This window comes from Ochotona princeps, chromosome 26 (genome assembly GCF_030435755.1).
Source record: "Ochotona princeps isolate mOchPri1 chromosome 26, mOchPri1.hap1, whole genome shotgun sequence".
Taxonomy (NCBI): Eukaryota; Metazoa; Chordata; class Mammalia; order Lagomorpha; family Ochotonidae; genus Ochotona; species Ochotona princeps.
Window position 1 is genome coordinate 1,474,780 of NC_080857.1, and position 20,477 is coordinate 1,495,256.

At 54.2% G+C, this 20,477-nt stretch overlaps 1 protein-coding gene across 6 annotated transcripts in view; it reads right to left on the minus strand.

Moving 5' to 3' along the window:
• WDR20 (WD repeat domain 20) overlaps positions 1-20,477 on the minus strand; it is a 46,309-nt gene that overhangs the window by 4,771 nt on the left and 21,061 nt on the right. Inside the window, exons 2-4 of one of the 6 annotated variants that reach the window (XM_036496330.2) lie at positions 15,207-15,389; positions 12,218-12,310; positions 12-1,271 (exon numbers count right to left, since the gene is read on the minus strand). In XM_036496330.2, coding sequence (XP_036352223.2) covers positions 12-1,271; positions 12,218-12,310; positions 15,207-15,389 — 1,536 coding nt within the window. Of the gene's footprint in view, positions 1-11; positions 1,272-12,217; positions 12,311-15,206; positions 15,390-20,477 lie in introns of those variants that run through there. The other 5 variants (XM_058655261.1, XM_004584282.3, XM_058655262.1 and 2 more) reach the window with 5 other exon arrangements.

A 20,477-nucleotide genomic window follows, 5' to 3' on the forward strand; every position in this document is an offset into this window, starting at 1 on the left:
TTAAAACTTACCACTTTCCCAGGCCTTCCCCATGTGCAAATAAATCCCTCCTGACAAGCAGTAACTATACAGTCTTCAAGGAAAATTAACACCGTCAGTCTTTCGTGTGCGATCTTTTTACAGATCAGCGGTTCTAACAAAGGAACCTCTTCCATCCGAGGACACAGAGGTGTGCCCAGAGTTTTAGCTGGGTCCGTTTTGGCTTTAGTAACTAGGTTCAGTTTGTCACTACTCTTGCTAGAAATGTGTCCCATGCTGTGGTTCCGCTTGTGGTCTTTCTCGTGGTGCCTCTCCTTCCGATCGTGGAGAGAGAGCGTGGCGAACTTGCTGACCCCAGATGCGACGGCGCCATCCACCACGCTGCTCTTGCTGCCCGCGCTGGAGACGGCCGAGTGGGGCAGGCTGTTGGACCGCGGCAGGGGAGGGGGTACGGGGTTCCCGGGTGTTGTAACACTGTTCCCGCTGCTCCCAGCAGGGGCACTGGTGGCATTCATGACATTGGTGTGTGTCCTTGCGCGCGAGAGGGGCTGGTGAGGGAACAGGATGTCCTCGGTGAGGTCCCACAGGCAGAGCTGCGTGTCCTGGCCCACCGAGCCAAAGCGGTAGGTCACGCTGACGGGGCGGCTGTCGGTCGAGTTCCGCTTGGACAGCCGCGACTGGGTACTGTTGGCTCGGTCTCTGCCAAAGTGCAGAAGGTCCTGGAAGTCCTCGTCACTGCCGCTGAGCTCCATCGGGTCGCTTTCTTCCACACTAGTGGTATAGGGGTCAAAGGCCACCACACTGACCCAGGACTTGTGCCCGTGGCCTCTCGCTATGACTCGGCAGTCTACAAAAGACCAGACTGTCACCAAGTCGTCCTCTCCGCCGGTCACGATGTACTTGCCGTCGGGACTCCAGCACACGCACAGCAAGCCCCCAAAGTAGCTCTTCATCGTGCCATGCAGCTCCACCGAATCAAAGTTGAACACCCGCAGGAACCCGTCCTGGCTCACGCACGCTAAGAACTTGCCATCTGGGGAGAAAGCAAACTCGTTGAGGGCCCCCTCGCCCACCGTCCACTTGAGGAGAGGGTTCCTCGTGGATTTGCTCTTGCAAGTGTGCACGGCAAAGCTCTCGCCCTGCTTCAGCAGCTGGTAGTGGGGGGCAGTGGTACCACAAGTGTGCTCCACATTGTACAAGTACATGTTCCCACTGGAATGGGCTACTAGGAAAAGGCTTTCCGAACCAGGCACCCATCTGACACAGGTGACTCGTGACTTGTCTATTAGTCTCTGTGAAGACAAAGGAGAACAAGTTATCACGATGGAGAAGTTCCAAAGGCTCTGCCTTTTCCGGCGAGAAGACATGCGTACTGTTCAGCGAGTGGGCAGAGCGCATCCACGCACTCCCCGCTGACCCTGGGACGAGCCAGGCCATGGGCTCTTGCTGGAGGACCTGGCCTTGCCACAAGCATGTGCTGAGAGCTTATTCTATGCTAGGCGCTGCCCCAAGCACTGGGAGTGTGTGCACGCACACGAGTGTGTGAGTGTGGGCACTTACTGAGTCCACGACTCACTGCCTCTTTCTGACGATCCCACCTCCAGGAAAGCACACCTCATGGCTTCCCTGCGTGCATGTCACTCTAAGGCCTGCACTGGCCACATGTGCCCTCTGCTGGGGCTGCGTGAAGGTGGCAGTCCAGCCTGCAGCCACTGCCACAGCACACAGAATGTTGGAGCTCTCCTCCTGGGCCTGGCCTCAGCCAGGGTGTCCTGGAGCCTCCTCGCGGCACGGCCTGGCCTGTGTGTGTCTTTATGAGATATCCTCAACGTCCTCTCTGGACCAAGGTGGTGTCCAGATACAACCAGACACAAGCGAATGAGTAACTCATGCTCCACTCTGCTGGTTTCTGGACCACTGTCCCCTGGCTTCTCTAACAGGCATGGCGGCAGTCTTGTCTTGGCAACCCAAAGAGTGAAAGGCACCAAATACCCAACTGCTCTCCAAAGGCTCAGCAAGGCCCCTTCTGCGTGTGGGGATGCCCAGTGGCCGCCCAGGAAGAGCCCTCTCCAGTTGCCTGTGTTCAAAATTACCTCATCAGAAATCACCCACAAGTTCTCCCCAGCTTGCCCTCAGAACAGCGTGCCTTACGAGCCGGGCCCCCTGCCCCTGCCTGCTGGTTAGGACTCCCTGCTGGAGATTCAGAGGGGTGGGAAGCACACCGAGGGGCCCCTGCCCAGACACTGCTGCCTTCTGCCTAGCTGCCTGTGTGTGCTGCATTTTTCTTTTTTTAAGAAAATGTAGAAATAGAACCACTTGACTCTGAAAAGCATGGCTGCCAAAGCAGGAATGACAGAGACACGCGCATTCACTGCAGGAAATCTAGACCTCACGGCTACGGAACAACTGCAGGCAGGCGCAGGAGGGCCCGGTGCTGCACGGTACAGGTGCAAGGGCGCAGGGAGCCTGCAGCGGACACCAGTGCTCACTGCCAGAAATCAGGGCTGGCGCTCCAAAAATAATAGGTGCTGTCCCTGGGGACATAACCAACATTGTCAGCCTCTGCCTTTTTCCCACCCTGCCCAGCGACCCAGCTACAAAAGCACCTATCCTACATTACTGCCAACTGAGAGCCCACCAGGGTCTCCACTAGCGCCTCCCACTTCTGGCAGGGCCGGAGGGTGCGGGCTGAGAGGCCCCCATGCTCCCCAGCATGAACCCCCACACTGTGCGGCTGAAGGTCTAGGGCAGCCACAGCTCCCCCAGGGCACGGCCTTTTCTGACGGACCTGCGCACTCGGGACCGGCGGCCCATGCCTCCACCCTCGACGGCATCTCTGCAGCCGTCCACCAGGGCCAGGGCAGACCCCAATTTTCCCTCCAGGATCATTGCACTGTATTCTCTCATGAACACAACATGTTAAGAGCGTACAAACTGCTAGCAGAGGGTTAGGAGTCAATTTATGAGGGGACTTTTAAAAAATGTTCAGCAACAGTGAGGCATGAAAACAAGCAGCTACAGTATTATTAAGATGAACGCTGCTACGACAAACCAGGCTGTAAAACTTTCGTACCACACTAATAAGTGCTGTGAGACCACTCCTGGACAGCAATGGGCTGGTACCAGCTGCTGGGACAGGGGGCAGCCGAAGCACCCGGACACCCACGAACTAGGACTTTGTCGGGTGAAGACGCGCCCGTGTCACACAGCACCTGGGCGTGCTGCCTGGCTCCATCCCCTAACTCCTATCCCAGGGTCCTGACAGGCAGCAGGGAGGGCTCACGTCCTCGGGCCCCCGACACACATCTAGGAACCTGCCCTAAACCACGAGCTCAGCCTTGCAGACCTGCAGGGTGCAGAGCATCGGTTCCAAATACATGCGCGTTTTCAAAGGAAGCCAAGAAGGGGCTGAGACACAGCAGGGCAGAGCAGCTGCCAGTGAGGCCAGCACACCAGCACGCCGCATAGCTGCTGTTTCATGTCCTGGCTTTCATTGTTTCTGTTTTCCATATGGACTTTGAAAAAAAAAAGTTTATTTTTATTTGAAAGGCAGATTTACAGAGGAAAGGGCAGAGAGAGAACAAGTCCACAATCTTCCATCTGCTGGTTCACTCCCCAAATGGCCGCTAGGGAACCAGGAGCCAGGGGCCTCCTCCAGGTCTCCCCCGCAGGTGCAGGGTCCCGAGGCTTCGGGCCGTCCTCCACTGCCCTCCCAGGCCGCAGCAGGGAGCTGGATGGGAAGGGGCTGCTGTGGGATGCTGGTGCTGAGATGGAGCATCACCATGTTGGACCACTGCTCTCCTTGTAACTCAGCTTCCTGCTAACCCGTGGGAAGGGCAGTGAGAGACGATCTTACTGTCTGGGCTCCTGTCCCCACAGGGAGGCCTGGGCAAAGCTTCTGGCTCCTGATTTCAGCCCGGCCCAACGCTGACTGTTGCAGCCATGGTGGCCAGTGAACCAGGGGACGTCTCTACCCCTAACTCTTTTAAACAAATAAGTAAATATTCTAAAATTGAAGAAAGAATGATTTGAGGATCCAGCTCTAATGAGTGCCAGTTTGTCACTTGTTTACTGTCAATTTCCAAAGCAGCTCATGTGTTTCACTGAGGGCTACCATGTGTCAGCCACCATGGCACAGGCACAGGGCGCAGGGCGCAGGGTGCAGGATACAGGGTGCAGTATACAGGGCGCAGTGTGCAGTATATAGAGTGCAATGCACAGGGTGCAGGGCGCAGGGCGCATGGTTCAGGGCACAGTATACAGGGTGCAGTGTACAGGGCGCAGGGCACAGTATACAGGGTGCAATACACAGGGCGCAGGGCGCAGGGCGCAGGATACAGGGTGCAGTATACAGGGCGCAGTGTGCAGTATATAGAGTGCAATGCACAGGGTGCAGGGCGCATGGTTCAGGGCACAGTATACAGGGTGCAGTGTACAGGGCGCAGGGCACAGTATACAGGGTGCAATGCACAGGGTGCAGGGCGCAGGGCGCAGTGTGCAGTATATAGGGTGCAGGGTACAGGGCACAGGGCACAGTATACAGGGTGCAATGCACAGGGTGCAGGGCGCAGTGTGCAGTATATAGGGTGCAGGGTACAGGGCACAGGGCGCATGGTTCAGGGCACAGTATACAGGGTGCAGTGTACAGGGCGCAGTGTGCAGTATATAGGGTGCAGAGCGCAGGGTGCAGTATACAGGGTGCAGTGTGCAGTATATAGGGTACAGGGCGCAGGGCGCATGGTTCAGGGCACAGTATACAGGGTGCAATGTGCAGGGCGCAGTGTGCAGTATATAGGGTACAGGGCGCAGGGCGCATGATTCAGGGCACAGTACACAGAGCGCAGTGTGCAGTATACAGGGTGCAGGGTACAGGGCGCAGGGTGCGCTGCGCACCACACGGGATGCAGGGCAGGCAGGTCTGTGAGCTGCACTAACAGCCACAAGGCTGGTCCTAAGTACCAAACTGAGCAGCTGCTTGGGAGGTCAGGCCCTGCCTAGGGCTCTGAAGCCCTCCAACAACCCAATGACCTGCAACGTCAGCTTGCTTCCTTCCGACCAGGTAACATCCCTAACTCTGGGACCTCTGCACTGCCCATGCCTGTGCTCCAACTCCCCTTCTCGGAGCGCTTTATGGGCTCAAGCCCTTCAGTGCAGCACGTCTACTCACCTTGCCTTTCCAGGCTGGGCACAGCTGTCACCCCTGTGTCCTTGCTCGATGACACACCCTGCACACCCTCCTGCCCTGGCAGAGTTCCTCCCACCTGCCGAGTCTGAGTCCGGAAGTGGTGAAGCTCCTTATGCCAAGGGCAGTTTCCACACACCTGACTAGTACCCTGCAGTGCCGCTCTCCACTGGGACAGCGGGGTCGAAAGTGCGTGTTATTTGTACCTTGTGGGATACAGCCACATTGCCTTCCACGCAGAATGTAGTAATTTCTCTCTCCAGCAAGGCTTCCAGCACCTGTTCCCCACAGAAAGGAAGGCACTCACTCAGCTCACCCAGCTGCCTGAAGCCCAGCCACACACTCAGGCCAAGCACCGATACATGCCAATTGAAACAGACATCACTTCCTCCAAGGAAATCGCCCAGGAATTAGCTGAGTACCTAGGAGACCTTTATAAAATCTGGCAACAGCAGGTGCTGTGCAGAGCAGAGCCAGGGAGACAGGCTCTGGTTTGTCATTTCAGTCTCTAGCACTGCGGTTGGGAAGGCCTCGCGCTGGGTCCAGCTGATCAAAGCCTGGAAGGTGGCAGAGAGCAAGCAGGCCAAGAGCCACAGGTGGCAGCGCCCCAGGCCCAAGAGGCACGGAGCACAGTGCCAGGGAGGGGACAATGGGGGTGGGAAGAGGACGGGGTGACACCAACCCCGCACGGGCGCCTGGATCCTAAGGTGGGGGACTATCCTCTGTCACCACTCCCAAGTCAGCCAGCTCAGACCCAGCTCCCACGGCCACTTCCAAGGCCTTTTGGGAACAAGGCTCAGCCTCTCTCGGCTCCCAAGGCCAGGAAGGAAAGTACAACTCCCAGGATCAAAGTTACTGTGTTTCAACTGCACTGGGTCTGGAGGAAGGTAACAGAAAGCAGCTGCTTCTTTTTAAACTAGCAAACAGCAACACTTGTAACACTTGTTAGAGTTGAAGACAGGAATAAAATGATGTGGCCCGTTTTCTGCACCAAAAGGGCATGTTTGTTCTAGAACACACTGGGGGTTGGGACATGGAGAATAATTTGAATCCCTGCGATCTTGCTCTGGAGCGGCACCAAGCAGCACAGTTGTGGGGCAGGCAGCGTAGGGAAGGCAGGGCTCCAGGAGGTGGGGCACAGGCCAAGGCTCATGGGACCTGGCACCGTGTGCCTGACGGCAGCCTCCAGACCCAGCAGGCCAGCAGGGAGGAGTCACGCACGGGGCTCAGGGGTGGCCCCCAGGCACACACAGCACCTGTGAGGCAGCAGATGCACAATCTGACGTCCAACTTCTACACAGCGGGGACATGCTCCAGCAGCAGTACGGGCGTACTGGATACAACACGACACTCTTAAAAATTAATTTCACTTTCTGGGCCTAGCACGATGGCTCAATGGCTAAATCCTCACCTTGCACATGCTGGGATCTCATATGAGCGCCGGTTTGTGTTCCGGCTGCTCCATTTCCCATCCAGCTCCCTGCTTGTGGCCTGGAAAAGTGGCAGAGGGCGGCCCAAAGCCTTGGGACCCTGCATCTGCGTCGTGGACGAGGAAGAGGCTCCTGGCCTCGGATCAGCTCAGCTCCAGCCACTGCGGCCATTTGGGGAGTGAATCAGCAGACAGAAGATCTTTCTATCTCTCCTTCTCTCTGTAAATCGGCCTTTCCAATAAAAATAAACAAATCTTTAAAAATTTTTATTTCACTTTTTGAACTTTTCTACCGTGGCTATTAGAAAATTCTACACCTGTGCTGTGAGTGCTACTGTGGTGGCAGGGACCCGAGGCTTCCTGAGGAGGGGACCGACAGGGTGACGTGACCCCAGGAGGTCAGAGATGATGACGTCTGTCCAACCATGGACAGCACAGGCAGGGCAGAAGCAGGCAGGGTGGCACTGAATGACCAGAGATGTGTGCTGAGGGGCCCTGGGTTTTGCTCAAGACATAGTGAGAAAAGAAAAGTCAGTCTGCCGCTACTAAAAGCGATCAGTCAAGGATAACAAGGAACTCGACCGAGAATAGCAAGACCCAGATTTGCGACATCCCAAAATCTGCCAGGATGAGGTGTGGCGAGCAGAACGTGAAGCGACAGAAAAGGCCGGAGTGAGCAGGCCAGCGAGCTGGCGAGCAGGAGAACCTGCAGAAAACATGCAGGGTGGCCAGGAGGGCGGCGGGAGAGGAAGCGTCCTCTCCAGCCAGAGCGCTCCCTGCACACACAGGTCCTGGCGGGGGGGGGGGCAGGGCCGCAGATGGGGGTGGGTACTCCTTCAGGGTGAAGCCAGGACCTGCAGGGCAAGTGCCTGGCACAGGACGGAGAGGTTAGGAAGACAGGTACAGGGAGGGGCAGGGAGGGGCACAAGAGACAGGCTGTGACAGCAGTGCGGTGGGGAGGGACAGGAGCCTCTCGGCCGCTGAGAACCAGGCTGTCCTCAGGAGGGCCTGTCAGGTCACCTGCTTGGCACAGAGGGTCTCCGTCAGAGTGCTCCCAAGTGCCCCCATGTCCACCTCAACAGCAAGTTCCATAAAAACAGTTACACAAAACCTCTTAAAACCAAAATGCACGACCCACATGATGTTACTGCCTGCCATGCCAGGCACCGGGCAGGGGCAGATGCAGACTCCAGCTGCTGCCCACCCTCAATGGCCTGCCCCACGTCAGCATGAATATAGAGACGATCACACCAACGACCCAGAGCCACAGCTTCCCGAGCTGCTGAAAGCACCCAATCTCCGTTCTTCCCACATTCAACACAACAAGCACGAAAAAATCACTTGGGGGGATGAGTATAGATTTTATAATGCATGCATCAACTTCCAACAAAAGTACTAAAACAATTCAAAAACCACAGCAGCGGCTGGTAAAGCCACCCTGTGACCACAGGCGGAGGACGGTGGCTAAGCCAGCAGTCCTGAGTCCTGCCAGAAGCCGTGGGACAAGGGGATCCACGGCCAGCTCCAAGGAGCAAGACAGAATGCTGCAAAGCAGGGCCCAGCTCTCCCAGCAACGCCCTGGCAGGCCCCCAGTGCGCATGTGCACGCTGTACTCCACGGCCCTCCTGCGCGCCCTTCACTCACACCTCTCTATGGCCGCACGCGGGGCCTGACCTGGAGTGTCGTCCACATCCTCCCAGCTGGGAACACAGAGGCCAGGACAGAGGGGCTCCCCGCATGTCAGAACTAGCAGGAGCTGTGACAAATTCTTCTCAGACTTTATATCGTAAGCAACGATTGAAATATTCCTGGAAATTCCACACAGAGAAATTATTCCTCTGCAATTCTTGTCCCCAAATAAATATATGAGGAAACTAAAAAACTCATGTAAGGGCCAGCACGGCAGCCCAGTAACCTAATCTAATCTTTTGCTCCACGGTACTGCTATCCCATATGGGTGCCAGAACGTGTCCCGGCTGCTCCACTTCCCACCCAGCTCCCTGCCTGTGGCCTGGGAAAGCAGTCGAGAACGGCCCAAAGCCTTGGGAGACCTGTTAGAAGCTCCCGGCTTTGGATTGGCTCAGCTCTGGTCGTTGTGGCCGCTTGGGGAGTGAAGACCTTTCTGTTCTCTCTGTAATCTACTTTCTGCCTTTCCTGCAAGAATCAAGTTCATGGGAAATCCACCTAACCTTTAATTTCATTTTTCCGTGAGCTTTTCTGAAAGCCTACACAGAAGCAGCAGGTGTAACAAACGCCTCCTTGCCCCTCCCAAGACTGAGGCAGGCTGGGGGCTTCTCCCTTCTGGCAGCTGTGGGAAGGCAGGTAGCGCAGTCTGGGATAACTTGACCAGCTACGTGCCTTAAGACTCTCAGTCAAGGCCTGCCAGACATATTCAAGAGCCAGACAGGGACAAGATGCTACAACAGCAACCCCAAATCCACCTGAAGAGATCAGACAAAGAACAGACTCAAGGGAGCTGAAGAGTTTCCCAGAAGTGGCCAAAAAGCAGCAGCTCCTTCTCCTGCCTTCTGCTTTGGAGCAGGTGCAGTTACAGGATTGCGGTGTGCCTGCAGAGTGACCAGAGCTGCCCTCTGCTCACAGGACGGACCTCACAGAGCCACGCTCACAGGGGCGGGGCTTGGGGACAGTGTGAATGCAAGGCCTCATTAGCCAGAGTGACCACGGTACAAGCTGTCAGCACTGGGATACCACCTAGGAATTTCTCTGCTTTCTCATTTTTCTATTTAAAATGTTCATATTTGGGCCCGGTGGCATGGCCTAGTGGCTAAAGTTCTTGCCTTGAATGCCCCGGGATCCCATATGGGCGTTGGTTGGTGTCCCGGCAGCTCCACTTCCCATCCAGTTCCCTGCTTGTGGCCTGGGAAAGCGGCAGAGGACGGCCCAAGGCCTTGGGACCCTACACCTGCGTGGGAGACCAGCAAGAGGTTCCTGGTTCCCTGCTTTAGATCAGCGCAGCTCTGGCGCTGTTGTGCTCACTCTGGGAGTGAATCATCAGAAAGAAGACCTTCCGCTCTGTCTCTCCGCCTCTCTGTATATCTGACTTAGTAATAAAAATAAATAAATCTTTAAAAAAATGTTCATATTCTTTTAATGGGGTAAATCCCATCTTTGATTAAGTTATTTTCACCTCCTTGATTGGTAACTGAGCAAGTGAGTGAGAGAATCTTCTATCCATCCACTGGTTTACTCTCCAAACACCTGCCATCTAACTGAGGCTAAGCCAGGCCGAAGCCAGGAGTCAGGAACCCAACGCAGGGCCCAAACACCTGCCATCTAACTGAGGCTAAGCCAGGCCGAAGCCGGGAGTCAGGAACCCAACGCAGGGCCCAAACACCTGCCATCTAACTGAGGCTAAGCCAGGCCGAAGCCGGGAGTCAGGAACCCAACGCAGGGCCCAAACACCTGCCATCTAACTGAGGCTAAGCCAGGCCGAAGCCGGGAGTCAGGAACCCAACGCAGGGCCCAAACACCTGCCATCTAACTGAGGCTAAGCCAGGCCGAAGCCGGGAGTCAGGAACCCAACGCAGGGCCCAAACACCTGCCATCTAACTGAGGCTAAGCCAGGCCGAAGCCAGGAGTCAGGAACCCAACGCAGGGCCCAAACACCTGCCATCTAACTGAGGCTAAGCCAGGCCGAAGCCGGGAGTCAGGAACCCAACGCAGGGCCCAAACACCTGCCATCTAACTGAGGCTAAGCCAGGCCGAAGCCGGGAGTCAGGAACCCAACGCAGGGCCCAAACACCTGCCATCTAACTGAGGCTAAGCCAGGCCGAAGCCGGGAGTCAGGAACCCAACGCAGGGCCCAAACACCTGGGCCACTGCTGGCTGTCTCCTAGGATGTAGTCAGAGCTGGATCACAAGTGGAGGTGGTAGGACATGAACCAGCACTCCAACAGCAGCTTAACACACTGCACCACAACATTGACCGTCCACCTTTTAAAACATACGACTACCAGATGGAACATTTTTACTATTTCTTTCTCATGAACATTTCTAGAATTTATAATTCCATTCGATTCCATCCGTCCATCTATCCAAGCATTTATTATATTTTCATTTACTAGGCACCCACAAGAAAGAGACAAAGGTCAGAATAATGAATGCTGGGGTACACACGTGCACACATATGTGACAGGGAAATGGCAGGATTACTGGGGAGGAAGACAGGCTGAAGCAGAGTGGCAGGCCGCCTTAGACGGACTGGTCCTCTGCCCGGGCTGCCCCGATGGCTCCTTCTCTCTGGAGCAGTGACTGAGGACCCTTCAGAACCCAAGGGCCTCCCACACCCGACATCTTCCCTTCCTTCCACACCCGGACCCTTCAGGCCCAACACGAAAAATGATCTGAGAGGGCTCACCCGAATCACACAGGTTCCCAGGCGGGTTCCGATCTTACCCATTTCCCAACAGAAGGTAAGAGCATGTCAAGCACAAGGAGGGGAGAGTCGTGTGGGACCCTCCTGGAGCCGTGTGTGGCCCTCCTGGAGCCGTGTGTGGCCCTCCTGGAGCCGTGTGGGACCCTCCTGGAGCCGTGTGGGGCCCTCCTGGAGCCGTGTGGGACCCTCCTGGGGTCCTCCTGGAGCCGTGTGGAGCCCTCCTGGAGCCCTCCTGGAGCCGTGTGGGGCCCTCCTGGAGCCGTGTGGGACCCTCCTGGAGCCGTGTGGGGCCCTCCTGGAGCTGTGTGGGACCCTTCTGGAGCCGTGTGGGCACCAGGGTCTTTGTTCTCAAGTCTAAAGTTCACGGACCTTCACTGACTGCTGGTATAGGAGTGATGTGCAGCACTGAGGGTACCACCATATCCCCCACCTGAGAATGCGGGTTCTAATCCTGGCTCCGCTTCCTGTTACTGGAACAAGCCCAAGTACTTGGGTCCCTGCCCCCGCCCAGATGGAATTCCCAATTCTGGGCTTCAGCTTGACGCAGCGCCAGTTCCTGTGGGCACATGGGGAGTTGTACCAGCAAGGCTTCCATCTCTGACCCTCAAGAAAAGAACGGGGGGGAGCGGGGAGGGAAAGTGACTGTTCATGCTGGACTTCCTTGGGCAGCAGCAGGAGAGGATCAGGAGGGCCTGATGCCAGGTACTCACTCTCAGCCTGATTCTCACCGCAGGAGTGTGATCACTACTGACACGCTGACAACTCTCACACCATAGCCAGGAACTCCGGAAGCTCTGAGCGGCATACCCTCCCCGCCCCATTCCCATCTCATTCCTTGCAGGAAGTAAAGACTACAAACCCAACATTTACCGATAAGTCTAACCCAGTCTCCAAGAAACTACCACACTCATTTTCAAAACCATAAGCTGACTCTGCCTGGAGGCCCTGCCCCGGGAAGCCCTCAGCTCTGGCCAGGGCTAAGCCATCCTCTGTGCCCTTCTGTAGGAACGCGCTGTCTCTGGCCCTGGCCTGACTATCCTCCCCCTCAGGAACACTCAGCTGGAAGCACAATCCTGCCTCTCTGAGTCACTCCAAACGGGCTTCTGAGTTTCTGTCCCAGGCAGTCCTCTGACGTCACCAGGGTGCTGGGAGGGGTGAGGGCACAGGGCAGGGGTCAAGTTGTGGGAAGGGGAAGCCAGAATCCCCGGCTCTGCAGGCCCTCGGCTCTCACCTGCACAGTGACAAGAGCCTCCTCACTGGTCCTGCTCCCTTCATTCTCTCTCTCTTCATTCCAATCCACCTTCCACAAGTGCTGACAAGAGCTCTAAAAAACACATTTGATCCTGTCATTGCCTTGACGAAAAAGGCCCAAAGTCCCGCAGCCTGCAATGCTGGGCAGGTTCCTTGGCTTGCTGAGTCCGCCTGCTGTGCCTGCCACAGCACAGCCACGCACTGCGCTCCTGCCACAGCACAGCCACGCACAGCACAGCCACGCACTGCGCTCCTGCCACAGCACAGCCACGCACTGCACAGCCACGCACTGCGCTCCTGCCACAGCACAGCCACGCACTGCACAGCCACACACTGCGCTCCTGCCACAGCACAGCCACGCACTGCACAGCCACGCACTGCGCTCCTGCCACAGCACAGCCACGCACTGCACAGCCACGCACTGCGCTCCTGCCACAGCACAGCCACGCACTGCACAGCCACGCACTGCACAGCCACGCACTGCGCTCCTGCCACAGCACAGCCACGCACTGCACAGCCACGCACTGCGCTCCTGCCGCAGCACAGCCACGCACTGCACAGCCACGCACTGCGCTCCTGCCACAGCACAGCCACGCACTGCACAGCCACGCACTGCACAGCCACGCACTGCACAGCCACACACTGCGCTCCTGCCACAGCACAGCCACGCACTGCACAGCCACGCACTGCGCTCCTGCCACAGCACAGCCACGCACTGCACAGCCACGCACTGCGCTCCTGCCGCAGCACAGCCACGCACTGCGCTCCTGCCGCAGCACAGCCACGCACTGCGCAGCCACGCACTGCGCTCCTACCACAGCACAGCCACGCACTGCACAGCCACGCACTGCGCTCCTGTCTCTTGCTCTCAAAGGGATTCCTTACCTTTCTCCAACTCCTCTGTGTCCTTCAAGACCCAGACCAACTGTCACTTTCTGAGAGCATTTCTTGACCTTCGCCCATTGATATGAACAAAACCATATTTGAAAGCTGCACACGTGCCTTTGCTGCTCTGTTCACACTTGTTCACACTGCGTTCACACTCGCCCTACATTGTCCATGGAGCCCAGGGCCAACGTGGCAACCTACTGGCAGGGCTTGCAGCCCACGGCCAGTCATGGTCCATGGAACCAGACTGGTACCAACTCTGCCACTCACTTGCTGATTGCCTTCAATAGGCCACTTACCTTCTCTGTGAAGGGTGGCCAACTGCCCAATCACTGCACAGCAGCTGTGTTCTGTCCTCGAGATCCCACACAGGGCTCGGCACACCTGCCAAGCGCTCTAACCACCACTCCGGGTACGCGCTGCCCTTGTTCTCAGACCCGCCCCAACTCTGCTGACGTGTCCACACAGCCGTGGCGCTGCTGTGCCGGGAGGGGTAACTGATTCCAGCTAGCCCAGAGCGACACGCAGTCCAGCATCGTCAACAGCCAGTTTTCCAAACCAAATGAACAAAGACCTGACTCAAGCATCAGTCACCAGGAGCAGGAGCTCCCTGGCACCTGAGCAGGGCTGGGTCTGGTGGTGTGCCACCAGAGTGACCACTTGCTCTGCCCTCTTCCCACCCAGGCACAAGCACTTTTTGTTCTGCAAGTGCCATCCGTGCCACCCATGGGCACAGCACTGGCCTTGTCCTGCTGACTATAGTTCTCGTCCCTTCTGTCACACTAACCTGCCTGAGCTCCCCCGCCCAGGCCTCAAGTCCACACGCTCTGTTCAGAGCACAGAGCAGACCAGCTCTGTGCCCCTCCATCACTTAAAGAAAACAAGAAAATCACCCAATTACTTAAAACACCTCATTTCTTTGGGTGATATTAAGTAAAAATCTAGGTAAACAAGAGTATTTTCTAAGGATTTTTTAAAAATAAAAAACAAAAAAAATTACTTTTTCTCTATCGCATGTTAACCAAAACAGCAAGTTTTGTTTCCAGTCAAGCTAGACGAAACTAGAAGGCATGACAAGGTTCAAGAGATTCCACCGACTGCTCCCCGCCAGGAGCGCCCGGGTGAGAGCTGCAGATCTACCACCACAAGGAACCTGAAACAATCCGGAGTCCAACTGAAGTTTGCCAAGTTTAATATTCTTCCCCAAATTTATCTGCTAAAAACCATATTCTACAATGTGTTTCTGTCCTATCTCAGTGACGTTAAAACCATGCACCAATTCAAACGACTTGCTTTCTCTGGAAGGACCCACAGAACCTGACCCTGTGTATTGGGGCTGGGGTCACAGAGAGAGGCTGGGCTCTGGGGCTTCTGTCTCAAGCAGGCCTGCTTTCTGCTTCCCTTCTGCCAGGCAGCTAACCTGAGAGAGGAGGAGGCATCACATCCATGACACGACAGCCAGGGAGAAAAGCCACTCCAACCACTTTCCCTAGCATCAACCCATCTGGCGGTCCTGGCTGCCGCCTACGCCAGCTGTGACACGCTCTGGAACTGACACGCCAGAAACCCCAGCAGGTGTACCACCACCAGCAAACGCCAGGCAAGCGATACGGCTTCAGTTGCTAGGATACCTAGCTATGTCAAATGAAATTTTGCAGCAAAATAGTTTCAAGAGTAGGAGAACTATTTCTTAGTCAAATGTCAAAAACGAGGGCATACAACAACAAAAAGCTATAACTCCAATTGAAGCAGCCTAAGGAAACGCCGTCAAATTCTTTAGTCTGCGTGCAATTATTCTAGTGAGGTGAACAACATTTGAACATCTATATTTTTAAGTATCAAGTCATATTCATTTCTATGTGTTACAGCAGAGTCTGAGCTAGCTGAGCACACTCCCCAAATGCATGGAGCAGCGGCCCTGGCACAACAGGCAGAGGTCACCATGAACCCACCACGCTGCCACAGGGCCAGCACCGCACGGGACGGCTGGGCCCAGCGTGCAGTGCGGCAGGGCCACTATCCTTGGTGAGAATGGAAAGTTCTTCAAGGGATCTTTAACAGCTGAGACAGGTGCTACTTACTTCCTCATTAAACAGTTTGCTAGTTTCTTTTTTGATTGGGTCTATAAGCTGGACTTGGCCTGCAGAAAAGCCCACTAGGAGAGAGACACTTTCTGCTGTGGCTGTGAGGTGGTTGAAGTCATGACAAGTAGGCTGTGTTCCTTTGTATATCCTTTTATCTATTGGTTTACTCAAGTCAGCAGCCTGGAGGAGAAAGAGAAAAATACACACGGTAAACAGCACATTGACACAGGAGAACTCTACGTCACACTACTTTACACTCTGTTATGTCATTTAATGTTTCCCGTATGACAACATTTGTCTAACATATTACAAAAGCACTTTAACATACCTTAGCCAGTCAGACATTGCTATGCTATCCATATTATAACTATTACATTCACAACTTAGTCTCCTGTGACAAAGACTTCTGGACTTCAGAGGGAAAAATTTTAATCACTAATTCCATATTTTCAAAATGCATTCTTTTTTAAAAAAAGATTTATTTATTTTTATTGCAAAGTCAGATTATAGAGAGAGAAGAGACATAGAGTAAGATCTTCTGTCTGATGATTCACCCCCTAACTGACCACAACAGTTGGAGCTGAGCCAATCTGAAGCCAGGAGTCAGGAGCTTTTTTGTGTCTCCCATGCAAGTGCAGGGTCCCAAGACTTTGGGCCATCCTTGACTGCCTTTCCAGGCCACAAGCAGGGAGCTGGATGGGGAGTGGAGCTGCCGGAGCTAGAACCGGTGCCCATATGGCATTCCAGGGCATTCAAGGCATTCAAGGTGAGGACTTTAGCCTCTAGGCCACCTGCTCAAAATGTATTCTAACAGAGGCACTCTACCACACAAAAGCTCAGTGTGTCTAGAGTGCCTAATGCCCCAGGGGAGTTACCTGTAGCCCAGTGGTTCCAGGCCAGCAGAGCAGCAGCACCACCTGGGAACTCAGATGTGCAAATTCTCCAGCCCCACCCCAGACCACAGGAAGCAGAACTATGGGGCTGGGCCCAACCAGCTGTGATTCCAAAGCCTTCCAGATGATCCTGACGCCCGGCACAGGCAGGAGCATCCTTTTCGGGACACAGTCCCTCTTCTGGCTTAGCGTTCAGGGAACTTGCACTGAGTGAGCCTGTATTCAGGAGCTCTTACACACATCTACCACCTTCTCAATAACCTGTCAGCACATGAGTAAGCTTAGGAAATTGACCTTAGTCAAAGTCACCATTAGCTGTCTAGGAAGCAGCATTTGCAACTAGGTCTGTTAGTCCATGAAGGGGATGGGAAGAGACATATCCAGACCCCCTGAAGTCCAAATATTAACTGCTGACTTGGGTTAAAAGGGATTTGGGGAGATGGGCATTCAGCATGGACACCTGCACTCCATATGGATGTGCCTGGGTTGAGTCCTAATTCTAGCTTCTCTGAATGCACACCCTGGGAGGGCGCAGGGGATAGCTCAAGGACTGGGTCCCTGGCTCCCACCCGAGAGACTGAGCTCCAGGCTCCTGGCTTCAGCCGCAGTCAGCTCCGGTTCTTGCAAGCACTGGAGGACTGAAGCATGTGCGTGCCTTTCAAGCATGAAAAGGAAGTAAGCAGCAGCAGGTCTACCCGCTGGCTGCTCCGCCTGCACTCCAATCACACTGGCGCGCCGGGGAAGGCGGCACTGGGACCCCGGCACCCTGTGCGAGGCCTAAGGAGGTTCCTGGTTCTGGCCCAGCCCTGGCTGCTGGTGGTCATTTTGGGGGTAAGCCCACCAACTGAAGCTCTCTCTTCCCTACCCTGTCCCTGGTCTACAACTCTCTCACTAGTTTCTCTGGTTTCAAAAAACAAGACTTTTAAAATAAATAAATAACATACTGCTCTGCAACTTAAATAAAAAACAAACATGGGGCCTGGCTCAATGGCCTAGCAGCTGAAGTACTAGTGCATGCGCCAGGATCCCATATGGACGCTGGTTCTAATCCCGGCAGCCCCACTTCCCATCCAGCTCCCTGCTTGTGGCCTGGGAAAGAAGTCGAGGACAGCCCAAAGCCTTGGGACCCTGCACCCATGTGGGAAACCCGGAAGAGGGTCCTGGCTCCTGGCTTTGGATTGGCGCAGCTCTGGCCATTTAAGGCCACTTGGGGAGTGAATCAACAGTTGGAGGATCTTCCTCTCAGTGTGTTTGACTTTCCACTTAAAATAATAAATAAATAAATCTTAAAAAACAAATAAAAATAAAAATGATTTTTAACACATTCCTTCATGATTAATGATCTGCTTCATCCCAACACACTGGAATGCTACTGGCAGACACGAGAACCCACCAGTCCTACTGGTCCTGGAGACCACGGGTGGGGCAATCAGCAGCACTGACCCCACCAGACATCCACTCAGCCCTGCAGGCCACTGAGGCTCAGCCTCCAGGGCCCCACCGAGCCCGCCATGAGGTCCTGGGACACTGTACCAAGCACTGTACCAGATTTTCAAATAACAAATATACAGATTAAGAAGAAAAAAAGAAGCTCAAGATGAAAAGCAGCTCTGACTCTCCCGACACGTGAACCCTTGGCACAGGCCGCAGGCCATGCGGAAACTCCCCGAGACTCATCAGCAAAACCAAGGTGAGCATCTCTGCTTTATCAACCTCATGCGATTGTCTGGAGGACAGAATAAGAAAATCTATACATGAAAGTTTTGAAAAAACAGAATGGAAAGTACGATACAAAACAGAAGGGGAGACCTGACTTGGGAGGGGGCAGGGTGAGGGCTGGTGCAGCGAGGGGCCCCACAACAGGCTGCCTGAGAGCGGGGAGCGGGGATGCTGGGCTGATGGACAAGGTCAGCCCAAGGTCACGTCAAAATAGACACCAATGCATGAGAGAAGAATTAAGGACACAAAGCAAGACTCAACTGGCAGCAAGAACAACACTGAACTTAAAATACAAACGATCAGATCACGATATGATCACCATTAACTTCTCAGAGTTCTTAAAAACAAACTGATTTATAGGGATTTTCTCTTACAGAGTATTTCTAAACTTATGCCCTGAAATACAGAAATCAATTCAAAAGCTACATAGAAATGTTTGAAAATGCCCTTGTGCAAATAAAATGAAAAACAAAAATACACTATGGAGGAACACACATTTTTTTTTTTTTTAAGATTTATTATTATTGGAAAGCCAGATATACAGAGAGGAGGAGAGACAGAGAGGAAGATCTTTTGTCCGATGATTCACTCCCCAAGTGAGCCGCAACGGCCGGTGCGCACCAATCCCAAGCCGGGAACCAGGAACCTCTTCCAGGTCTCCCATGCGGGTGCAGGGTACCAAAGCTTTGTCTGTCCTCGACTGCTTTCCCAGGCCACAAGCAGGGAGCTGGATGGGAAGTGGAGCTGCCGGGATTAGAACCGTCACCCATATGGGATCCCGGCACGTTCAAGGCGAGGACTTTAGCCGCTAGGCCACGCCGCAGGGCCTGAACACACATTTTTTTTTTCAGGCACTTGTACCAGTTTGAATTCCCATATCCCCTATAATAGCTACCTTAGCCTCAGTGCTTGGTGTACCCCAAAATGGAACATGGTCAAGGGGATAAAATGACCTCAAGTATTTCAAATGACAACTGGAATCTTACTGTCACCCCTCAATTGCGTAAACATTGCCAAACCCTCCTGCTTACTGTGTAGCCAACTGTCTCTCGGGCCACTGCAGTCAGACAGAACCTGAGCTTCCCAGGCAGTGAGACACACTACATCTACAGAATCTAACAATAAAAAAGTTAAGGGTTTATGTCTTTTCCAATTATCCTTTCTAATAATTTCTTTTTGTTTTGCAAAAATCAACTGAGGGCCCGGCGCTGTGGCATAGCAACTGAAGTCCTCGCCTTGAACGCCCCGGGGTCTCATATGGACGCCAGTTCTAATCCCAGCAGCTCTACTTCCCATCCAGCTCCCTGCTTGTGGCCTGGGAAAGCAGTGGAGGACAGCCCAATGCTTTGGGACCCTGTACCCGTGTGGGAGACCCTGCACCTGTGCGGGAGACCCGGAAGAGGTTCCTGGCTCCTGGCTTAGGATCGGCTCAGCTCCAGCCGTTGCGCTCACTTGGGGAGTGAATCATTGGACGGAAGATCTTCCTCTCTGTCTCTCCTCCTCTCTGTAGATCTGACTTTGTAATAAAAATAAATAAATCTTTCTAAAAAAAAAAAACAAAATTCAACAGAGATAAAATAATCCTGGGAGCTGGTGCTGTGGTGCAGTGGGTGGAGCCACTGCCTACAATGCTGGCATGCCACGTGGGGGCTGGGGGTCCTGGCTGCTCCACAGCCGATCCAGCCGACTGCAGAGGACGGTCAAAGGACTCGGGCTCCTGCCCCAGTGTGTAAGACTCGGCTGGAGCTCCGGCTTCCTGACTTCAGCACGGCTCAGTCCTGTCTATTGCAGCCATCTGGGGAGTGAGCCAACACTGGAAGAACTCTTTCCTTGCCTTTCAAGTAAGTAAGTAAACCTCCCTAAAGAAACAAATAAATATGTTTCAACTGGCTAATCCTCCCCTTGCAAGTGCCTGGATTGCATATGAGTGGCTGGTACATGTCCTGGCGTCTCCACTTCCCATCCAGCTCCCTGCCTGCGGCCTGGAAAAGTAGTGAAGGACGGCCCAAATCCTTGGGCCCTAGCACTTACATGGGAAACCAGGAAGAAGCTCCCGGCTCCTGGCCTCGGATCAGCTCAGCTTCAGCCATTGCGGCCATCTGAGAAGCAAATCAGCAGATGGAAGCTCTTTCTGTCTGTCCTCTCTCTAAATCTGCTTTTCTAAGGAAAAAAAAATAAATCTTTAAAAAAAAAAATTGGGGAGGGAGGCCTGGTTTGTGTCCCGGCTGCTCCAGCTCCCTACTGGTGGCCTGGGAAAGTAACAGAGGACAGCCCAGAGTCTTGGGACCCTCAGAACCTTGCACCCGCATGGGAAGCCCAGAGAAGGCTTCTGGCTTCGGCTCAGCTCTGCCCATTGCGGCCACTTGGGGGGTGAATCAGCGGATGAAAAGATTTTTGTCTCTCGTTGTCTCCATAAATCTGATTTGCCTTTCCACTAAAAATAAATAAATCTCAAAAAATTAAAAAAAAAAAATGAGTAAGGGTTGACCAAGGACTTAAAGAAAGCAGTTGTTGGGCCCGGCGCCATGGCCTAGCAACCGAAGTCCTCGCCTTCAACATGCCGGGATCCCATATAGGCACCAGTTCTAATCCCAGCAGCTTTACTCCCATCCAGCTCCCTGCTTGTGGCCTGGGAAAGCAGTCGAGGACGGCCCAA